We start from the raw sequence: 10,922 nt of genomic DNA, 5'->3' as shown, positions 1-10,922 counted from the left end.
AGTAATCTTTTCTAATTTAACTTTACAGTACCTGTTCCAGTGTTGCTTGAGAAAAGCTATATTCTTCAATGGCAAAAGTGTGTTTTGCTATTAAAACATAAAAATAGCATTTTACTCAGTGATATTTTAAAGGAATGAAATGGAAACAACTTGTAAGGTATCTGTTTTTTAAAAACTCTGTCAACAACTCACTCAAAACTGATCCACTACTGACCCTCAGCTATAAACATTCAGGATTAAACATTACTTGACCTAATTCACATTTTCTAAGTTATCTCCTCTTTCTCTCCTGTATCTCCTTCCTCATTATTCTTTTGTTTTCTTACGGTGTTAGATCTCTAGCCCCCATTCTCCAAACTCTGCTATAACCTGTTCTTGATTCTTAAATTGAATTCTGAACATTGATCACTATAAGCTTTCCTACATTTACTTCAAATCCCTTTGAAATCCAACCTAATACCAAATTCCATCAGTATATTTATTCCTTTAATCATAACGACATTACCAGGAAAGTAAAAATTTCAGAATTAGTAATTACTCTACAGATATTATGGAGATATGTAAGATAAAAGTAAATTTTGTCCTATTCAGAATCCCCACAGAGAATGATAAAAGTTCTATAGATGTCTCAAATTTTTAAGTTTTTGGGAATTATATACATGAGTTCTGAATTTGCATTATTCCATCCCCTTCTCTCCCTTCAAGTCCTCCTGTGTCTCCCACATTCCCTTTCAAATTCCTGACCAATCCTTTTTAAATTATTGTTACATGTATGTATGTAATTATACATACATTCATATTTATTTATCTTAGAATAAAAGAACAAAAGATTATTTGCTATAATTGCAACAATAATCTGGCTCCCAGTTCTAAGCTTTCTGAATAAAATTCTTTCATTATATGAAAACTATTTTACAATATTCTTAAATGCTACTTGCCTTCTTCCAACTTAGCAAAGGATTGTGAGAGGGACTGAACATCTTCTTTAGGGATTTTATAAGCCAAAATAGAAGAAAAGCTGAAAAACAAAGATAAAACACAGGAAAATGCAAAACTTAACTACTGCGCATGTTCAAAAGCTAAAGTTTAAATTTTTTTAAAGTTCAAATTCAAATTCTAATAATATACTTTGATACTCATTTTCCTAAAAAATTGTGCAAAATGACTGGGTAAAACCATGTAGTTATTAACCTGAAGCAGATACAAACCTGTGTCCTGACAGCACAATACAGTACTGGTGACACAGCACATTAATAAGATACTCAAAGACATAGGTAGAAATATAACTGAAAATATAACCTTTAATGATTTCTACTCTATAAAAAATATTAAATATATTTTAAAAGTTGTTACCTCTCTTGGCGGCTTGCATTTGGGAAAATATATTGAATTTCTCTTTGAAGGCGATCTATTTCCAGGTTTTCTATCCAATCCTTTAATTTAATTTCCAAAAAGTAGCCTTTGCCAAACTTACTCTTTAAATGTTGTACTGTTCCAATACATCTGAAGTAATTTTTAAAAGAAAGAGCTAAAATGGCTTGACAGTTTCAAAGAATGATTTCTCACTTAAATCTCTACCACATTTTTTGGATAAAATGACTCTGGGAATCTTTTACATGTATAGAAAAGTTGCAAGCAACACACAGCATGCTTATACACTTTATCTAGTTTCATCTTACCTAATATTATCTTCTATTTCTATGACAAATTTGTCCAAATCAAGTAACCTACATTATACAGAGCTAACCAAGATCAGACCTGGATTTATTTGATTTTGCTAGTTTTCCAGTAGTGTCGTTTCTGTTCCAGGATTCTGTTGCATGTTGTATTTAGTTGTTATGTCTCTTTAATTTCCAAAGTTATTGACACTTCTTACCTATTCGTTCTTTTTCATGACTTGTATAGTTTTAAAAAAAATACTGATCAGGTGTTTTATTGGAATTTCCTTCAATTTGTGTTTGTTTGTTATTTTCCTCATGTTAAAATAGGGTTATGACTTTTGGACAGAAAATCACAATCTGAATAATGCTTCTCATTAATCTATGCCATATTCAGGGAAGTACAGTATTTGCACACACTGCTTAGCTAAGGTATCTGTAAGCTTTTCAGCTGTGAACTTATTATTTCCCCTTTTCCTTACTCAATTTTCTAGAAGAAACCGATTATATCCAGCATAAAGCTGGGACAGGTAAGGGTAAGCTTCCTTTGAGGGACCAGCATAGACATACTATTTGAAATCATTATGTAAGGAAAATTTGCCTCTTTGGCCACGTTTATTTATCCAATCATTTATTTATGTAAATATAAACTCATATTTATTTTATACTTTGTGTTACAATTCAAAAAAATTTCTGTTACTTTAAAATAGCCCAATAATTTTAAAATAACAAACACAAGGCATAAATATACTAATATAGGTAGTTGGACATATTTTGTAAAAAAAAAAAAGAAAAAAAATTATGTATTTCCAAGAAATTACAAGAAAAACAGATTTTAAAAACTAAAAGAAATATGTTTTGACATTTCAAATTAATGCACAGTTTTCTAAGTTTTTAAAAGATCATATTCAAAATATATCCTCAATTCTCAGTCTCTGAAAAGGATGCTGTTTAAACATCTACCTTAACTGCCCGGACACCATAATTGCCACTCTGTCACAGACAGCCTCTGCCTCTTCCATGTAATGAGTAGTCAGAAGAGCAGCCCGCTTTTTGTTTTTAAATGCAGTTCGAATAGCTCTCCTACAAAATTTAAAAAAAAAAAAAAATAAGAGGAATATACCCGTTTGCTAAAAGAAATAGTTTTTTCAAAGTCCAACTATTTGACTAAAACTTACCCGCTATCAACTGCTATAAGCTATTATATCCTACCAAACTATGATTTTTCTATTCTAACTTATTTTTCTTTTGTTCTGAAACTTGACAAATGCAAAGGTATACATGGGGTTAAAATATAATAACCAGGCTAGTGTACAGCTCAGATATGGTGCACTTGCTTACAATGTACACTATCTTGGTGTCAATCACCAGAAATAAAAAAAAAAGAGGAAGTACAAAAACATGCAGGAATGAATCAATCAATGTATGATAAAATGCGATTTTTTTGTATTATAAAAAAGCTGCATACTCATAAATTAATATATAACTAAATCAAACCTTATACTTTATAAACATGGAAATTAAGGACTAAAAAGTATTCAATGAACTAGTTCTTTAAACTACTACAATGAATTACAACATCAATTCAAAACAATATTATGAAAAACATAATTTACCATTAAATGACTAGGAAAAAGCTTCCAAAATCAATTCAGAAAGAATTATTTATTTATTTATTTTTTTATTTTTATTTTTTTTTGTTTTTCGTGACAGGGTTTCTCTGTGTAGCTTTGCGCCTTTCCTGGAACTCACTTGGTAGCCCAGGCTGGCCTCGAACTCACAGAGATCCGCCTGGCTCTGCCTCCCGAGTGCTGGGATTAAAGGCGTGCGCCACCACCGCCCAGCTGAATTATTTATTTTAATAACCACTTGTATATTCATTTTTGTTCTGCAGTATATAAAATATCATGATCATTTCAACAAAGATAAGATAAAAGCTTTAAAAGGTTAAATACTTAATTACTATTTAATAAAATCAAGTTGTATACATTACTAACAGGAAACTATTAGCTATAATGACTCTAAACCATAACGTAATGCACTGTGACAAGTGTCTGTAGTGTCATACTCACCACATGTGCTGTTTGGCTCTGGGGTCCATACCTGTGGATGGTTCATCCAGTAGAGTAACCTGTGGGTTCCCCAGCATACTGAGAGCAAAACACAGCTAGAGGGAAGACAGAGGGAAGCTGGACTAAGACTTCACTCTGAGGATGTCTGTCTAGAGAGCAAAAAGCACTGAACTAATACAATAGATGTTATTGGGGGCCGACCCCGGATAGCTGTGTCTTGAATTTTGTGTGACCTTCCTTACTTTATCAAACCTTGCAAAAAACAGGTTCCTGGCCTAACCGCGGGCTGTACAACTTCCTGGAGTACCTGCTAATCAGCCAGCTGCAGGGGCCTGGGACCAAAGCGACCTCACCCTTCCTTAGGAATTTTCCATTCTTCTCTCCTTTTGCTTCCCCTGCCCCCCTCCCTGCCTGAAGCCCTGCTTATAAGCCTCAATACCCAGTCAATAAACGAGACCTTGACGCGACTCAGACTGACTCTGTCTTCCTTTATGGCGCCTGGTCTCCTTTCTCTCTCGCCCCCATTGATCTTTCAGGAGGTGCCTCCTCGGGTCTCCCCAATAACCTGGCCCGCGGGACGGGTCAAGATGTATTTGTTGTCTAATAAAAAGTACCTTTCTCTTGATCCCTGCAGGTAGTTTCTTTATAGTTTTCTGAAGATGTTCTTTCAAATCAAGGGCATTTGTTATTCTGTAAAATGGTCAATATAAAATTAATGTACCTGAATCTGTATTAATACAAATATAAATTATGTAAGATCACTAACACTGTTCTCTCTAAAAGAGTCACTCAGGTAATGTTTAGTATAATTAGATAAGAAAAAAATCTCCAGTTTATATCATTTTAAACAAATTGTCTTGATAAATGAGTCACTTAATTTTCATATCATTTAGTGGGTACCTTCTTCCTATAATTAAAAATAGGAAGATAGAGCCAGGCAATGCTGGCACCTGTCTTTAACCCCAGCACTTAAGAGCAGAGGCAGGCAGATCTCTGAGTTCAAAGCTGGCTGGGACTACATAGTAAGACTATCTCAGAAAATAACAACAAATTAGGGGGAAAAAAAAAGCCAGAAATAAAGAGTTGCCTTTTTTTCATAGGTATCATAATTTTGTAAAGAATACATGAAAAGTAATGACCATTTTTCTATGAAAATTATCTACAAAAAATGCTTGTTTTAAATGATTCACTTAATTTTCATATTATTTAATGGGTACCTTCTTCCATTAATTAAAAATAGGGAAATAGAGCCAGGCAATGCTGGCACCTGTCTTTAACCCCAGCACTTAAGAGCAGAGGCAGGCAGATCTCTGAGTTCAAAGCTAGCTAGGACTACATAGTAAGACTATCTCAGAAAATAACAACAAATCAGAAAAAAAAAAAAACCAGAAATAAAGAATTACCTTTTTTTCATAGGTATTACAATTTTGTAAAGAATATATGAAAAGTAATGATCATTTTTCTATGAAAATTATCTACAAAAATGCTTGTTTTAAATTTTAAAAATTTTGAAATATACACTTCCTGCCCCCATGTAGCAAAAGCAATCTAAAGACAATCAATTTACCGACTTATTACTTCTTTCATGTCACTTGAACTCATTCCTTTCACAGCTCCATAAATTTCAAAATGTTCTTTCAGAGTAATATCTGGCCACAGTGGGTTTGTCTGAGGGCAGTAACCCATACACTTAATGGATTCATCATCTTCATTTGAATGTGAAATATAATCACCTAGAAATATCTACAAAAAATGCAAACCAAATTTTAGTATCTTTGCTTACTTGTATTGTGAAGGAGACAGAAAGTAAGTAGATTCACTTAAATTCCATCCCTCAGCCACAGGACTATTTAGCCAGGGTTGTATTGCTTTTTAAAGGTGCCAGGACTTGCATAGCTAAGTCAGAGTTTAGAGAAACGTCTAGAAAAGGTGGTAATTCTACACTGTTGAGGGAAATCAAGCCACAATTTTAAGTACTGCCAACATGGGGCTTCATTGAAAGTTCATATTTAAACCAATGAGTTAAGTAAAATAAGTCCTTTGTATTTCTTGGATATAGGGTATAACTGACATAAGGAACAGCTCAGGCAAAATCTCAAAGAAAAGAGTATTCCTTGTAATTCATAGGAGAACAGTGAGTCTATCTGGTGTGAAGAGAACAAAGGGAAAACAAACAGGAAAGGAAAACAGCACAGACACTGGGGGGCTCTACCAACTGTAAGTTGCTGTGGAACAATCCTTTTCTACACTATGAATATGTATGTGTCTATTTGAGTATGATAATTTCACCATTTGTATTACTTTCACAGATGATCAAAATATCTTAATCTCATCAGTCTATACTAAACATACTAAAACACATGAAGTTTGACCATCAAATTCATAATTTGTCAATAGTAAACTTATCTTAATTAAAAATATGTTATATTAGACATCACCCACACTCTTACATCATACCTGGCCTGAAGTAGGTTCAATATCCCCAACCAGAATATTAATAATTGTGCTTTTGCCAGCACCATTTGGACCCAACAGTCCCAAGATCTCTCCTATAGGAATTGAGAGAAAAATTATATATTAAAGTCAAACTAAAAATGGAAATTACTCTTCTGAAAAACTTACTTAAGAAAAATAAATACCAACCTTTTCTCACACAGAATGAAATGTATTTTGTTGCTACTTTCTTTGTTTTTCTTGAATGAAGAAAATCTTTCTTGTCATCATATTCTTTATGTAAATTGCATACCATAATGGCTGGCTTCTAATAAGCAAAATAGGTTTTATAGAGTTATAAATTAGATGCCTATCATTTCATATCTCATACATGTATCCTGAGAACTATATCCACTTATAAAACAGCAGTGTACAAACAAGTTTCACATTCATATGCAATGAAAAATATTTATTAATTCCTATACCTTTGGTAATTTGCCATTTTAGACTTAATGTGACTTAGCAATAATGAGCAAGTTACCTCCTCACAACACTGGCAGCTCATCAGCTCTTTAACCTTCAATCTTTCAGCTTTGACATCTTCATCTTCATCCTCATTGATTGGTGGTTCTGGAAACTTCTTATTTTTGGACTTCTGTGAGAGTGTCCTAGATACACAGAAAGAGTGGATGGTTATATAATTAAAATATTAAGAAATTTAAGCACTATATAGGGAAAAAGGTTTTAAAAGAACATCAACATGAGACTTAATGTTACCTCTGAAAAGTAAAATTACAAATGGTGATTTTCACTTATTGTTAGCGCTTAAATGATATTTTCCAATCCAGTCATTTTGTCACTATTATACTCTATAACTAGTATGTTTAAGGCGTTATTCCACAGGGAAAACAAACAAGCAGAGGCTGAAGAGATGGCTCAGCAGTCAAGAACAAGCACTGTCCTCCCCAGGCCATGAGTCTGGTTGCTAGCACCACATCAGGAGGCTCCAAATGCCCTATAACTCCAGCTCTGAAGGATTCGATGCCCTCTTTGGCCTTGGCTTTCACTCACACAAACATACACACATATACATAAATTTTAAAGGCATAATCTTTAATTTAAAAAATGAATATTTTATCCAAAGAAATTGCAGTCTAAATATACACAAAATTGAGTAGATAAGGCTGAAACACAAATCCAAAGGAATATTCTCTTGAATGGCATACAGAGAATGAAGTAGTTGCAAAGAAAATTTGAATAGGAAGATAGGCAAAGAAGTAAATGAAGGTGACACTATAAGAAACAAAAGGACAACAGAAAAGAATATGGAAGGGGAGTCAACAAAGTAATTAAGCAAGCTGAGCCTACTAGACAAAGCAAAGATAGTGAAGATACTATCAGTGGAGAGTTAAAAGGACCCAAATTATTCAGAAATTAAGGAGAAAGTGGGAGTTAACAACTAAAGACAGGTGTTTGATTATGAACGCAAACAGGGATAATATAATGAAACAGAAATGGATTTATATTTGAATAAGATTTTTAGGTCCTTAATGGAAAAAATTCCTCTTTCCTAAATTAAGATTCTGAAGGAAGGGGCTGAAGAGATAATTTATTTGGTGAAGTGCTTGCCATATAAGAACTAGCACCCGAGCCTGGATTTTCAGCATTTATTTAAAAAGCTGGGTACGGCAGCACAATTCTGTAATCTCAGTGCTGGAAGAGTGGAAGTTGAAGGATCCCTGAGGTAGAGATTGAGGAAGACATCAACACTCCAGCCTTCACATGCACATACACTGCACATGTACATGGATAAACACACATACACTATAGCACACAAACATACATGAATACACATACATCAATCAGAAGGATGATATAGAAACAGGAAAAAAAAAAGCCTGATCAAGCAACATTCTTAAGTACAAGGAATCAATGATTCATAACAGAAGGCCATCGCTTCCTCTGGGACAGGGAAAAGGCAAAAATATTGGGCAGTTATCCTATGAAGCAAAACCTGAACAATCCAATACAGCTGAAGCACAAGAAGATGACCTTAAAACCAATCTTATGAAGATATAGAAGTCTTTAAAGTGGAAATAAAAAACTGCCTTAAAGAAATTGAGGAAAAGACAAACAAAAATTGGAGGCAATCAATAAGTCCCTTAAAGAATGCTAAGAAAACAAACAGGTGAAGGAAATTGTCCAAGACCTGGAAACGGAAACAGAAGCAATAAAAAAAAAATCACAAATGGAGGGATTCTGGAAATGGAAAATCTGGGTAAGTGAACAGGACCTACAGATACAAGTATCACCAACAGAGTATAAGAGATGGAACAGAGAATCTCAGGCATTGATGATAACAACAGAAGAAATAGATATATTGATCAAAGAAACTGTTAAATCTAAAAAAATTCCTAATGCAAAACATCCAGGAAATCTGGGACACTAGGAAAAGACCAAATATAGGATAATAGGAATAGGAGAAACAGAAGAAACCCAGCTCAAAACCCAGAAAATATATTTAACAAAATCATAGAAAAATATTTTCCTAACCTAAAGAAGGAAATTATTATAAAGGTACAAGAAGCTTACAGAACATCCAATAGATTGGACCAGAAAAAAATTCCCCATGCCACATAATAATCAAAATACTAAATATACAGAACACAGAAAGAATATTAAAAGCTGCAAAGAAAAAAATCAAGTAATATATAAAGGCAGACCTATAAGAATTACACCTGACTTTCTCAATGGAGACTCTAAAAGTCAGAAGGACCTGGACAGATGTCTTGCAAATTCTAAGAGACCATAGATACCAGCCCAGACTACTATACCCAGCAAAACTTTCAATAAGCATAGATGAAGAAAATAAGATATTCCATGACAAAGTCAAATTTAAACAATATCTATCCACAAATTTAACTCTAGAAAAAGTACTAGAAGGAAAACTCCAACCAAAGGAGGTTAATTACACCCATGAAAACAGAGGCAATAAATAACCTCACACCAGCACAACTCAAAGGGAAACACACACACACACGCACACACACACACACACACACACACACACACACGCACACGCACACACACACACACACACACACACACTCAACAATAACAATAACAAAATAGAAGGAATTAACAATCATTGGTCATTAATATCTCTCAACATCAATGGACTCAATTCCCCAATAAAAAGACATAGGCTAACAAAATGGATATGAAAGCATGATTCATCCTTCTGCTGCATAAAAGAAACACACTTCAACACCGAAGACAGACATTACTTCAGAGTAAAGAGTTAGAAAAAGATTTTCCAATCAAAAGGACCTAAGAAAAAAGCTGGTGTAGCTACCCTAATAAATAACAAAATAGACTTTAAACCAAAATTAATAAGAGATAGAGAAGGATATTTCATACTCATCAAAGGAAAAATCCACCGAGAAGACATGCCCCAGACGCAAAGGCACCCACATTCATAAAAGAAACATAACTAAAGATAAATCATACATCAAACCTCACACATTAAGTAGGAGATTTCAATAACCTACTCTTACCAATGGACAGGTCATCCAAACAAAAACTAAACAGAGAAATAATGGAGGTAATAGATGTTATGAATCAGAAGGACCTGACAGATATCTACAGAACATTTTACCCCAACACAAAAGAAGATATCTTCTTCTAGCACCTCATGAAAAATTCTCCAAAACTGACCACATCCACTGTCACAAAGCCAGTTTAAACAGACACAAGAAAAATGAAATACCGCCCCCTGTACCTTATCAAACCACCATGGATTATAGCTGGGTTTTAAGAACAGAAACAACAGAAAGCCTAAAAACTCATGGAAACTGAACAACTCTCTACTGAGGTGCCACTGGGTCAAGGAAGAAATAAAGAAATAAATAAAAGAATTCCTAGAATTCCATGAAAATGAATGCACAGCATATCCAAATTTATGGAACACAATGAAAGTGGTGCTAAGAGGAAAGTTCATAGCACTAAGTGCCTCCATAAAAATCAGAGAGGACTCGCCGGTCGGTGGTGGCGCACACCTTTAATCCCAGCACTCGGGAGGCAGAGCCAGGCGGATCTCTGTGAGTTCGAGGCCAGCCTAGACTATCAAGTGAATCCCAGGAAAGGCGCAAAGCTACACAGAGAAACCCTGTCTCGAAAAACCAAAAAGAAAAAAAAAAACAGAGAGGACTCATACTAGCAACCTAACAGCTCAGCCTGAAAGCTCTTGAACCAAAGAAACAGACACACCCAAGAGGAGTAGAAGGCAGGAAATAATTAAACTGGGGATTGAAATCAATAAAATAGAAACAGAGGACAATACAAAGAATCAATGAAACCAAGAGTTCATTCTTTGAGAATATCAACAAGACAGATAAAAGATAAACCCTTATCCAAACTAACTAAAAGGCAAAGAGAGAATATTCAAACTAACAAAATCAGAAATGAAAAGAGGGCTATAACAACAGACACTGAGGAAATTCAGAGAATCATTAGATGTACTTTACAAAATTGGAAAATCTAAAAGAAATGGACAATTTTCTCGTTAGATACCACTTACCAAAGTTAAATCAAGAACAGATAAACAACTTAAATAGACCTATAACCCCCAAGGAAATAGAAGTAGTTATTAAAAGTCTCCCAACCAAAAAAGAAAAAAATGTCCAGGACCAGATGATTTTAGCACAGAATTCTACTGGACTTTCAAAGAAGAGCTAATACCAATACTCCTCAAATTATT

At 34.2% G+C, this 10,922-nt stretch overlaps 1 protein-coding gene across 1 annotated transcript in view; it reads right to left on the bottom strand.

The window, feature by feature from the left end:
- Window positions 1-10,922, bottom strand: part of Abca5 (ATP binding cassette subfamily A member 5) — a 74,955-nt gene that overhangs the window by 4,233 nt on the left and 59,800 nt on the right. Inside the window, exons 29-38 of the mRNA XM_052756179.1 lie at window positions 6,705-6,831; window positions 6,374-6,491; window positions 6,188-6,279; window positions 5,298-5,473; window positions 4,345-4,420; window positions 3,731-3,825; window positions 2,622-2,741; window positions 1,354-1,503; window positions 939-1,018; window positions 32-87 (exon numbers count right to left, since the gene is read on the bottom strand). Coding sequence (XP_052612139.1) covers window positions 32-87; window positions 939-1,018; window positions 1,354-1,503; window positions 2,622-2,741; window positions 3,731-3,825; window positions 4,345-4,420; window positions 5,298-5,473; window positions 6,188-6,279; window positions 6,374-6,491; window positions 6,705-6,831 — 1,090 coding nt within the window. The remainder of the gene's footprint in view (window positions 1-31; window positions 88-938; window positions 1,019-1,353; window positions 1,504-2,621; window positions 2,742-3,730; window positions 3,826-4,344; window positions 4,421-5,297; window positions 5,474-6,187; window positions 6,280-6,373; window positions 6,492-6,704; window positions 6,832-10,922) is intronic.

The sequence above is a fragment of the Peromyscus californicus genome, unplaced genomic scaffold (genome assembly GCF_007827085.1).
Source record: "Peromyscus californicus insignis strain IS unplaced genomic scaffold, ASM782708v3 Scaffold_3__1_contigs__length_106647218, whole genome shotgun sequence".
NCBI lineage: Eukaryota > Metazoa > Chordata > Mammalia > Rodentia > Cricetidae > Peromyscus > Peromyscus californicus.
This window is presented reverse-complemented; position numbering and strand designations above follow the sequence as displayed.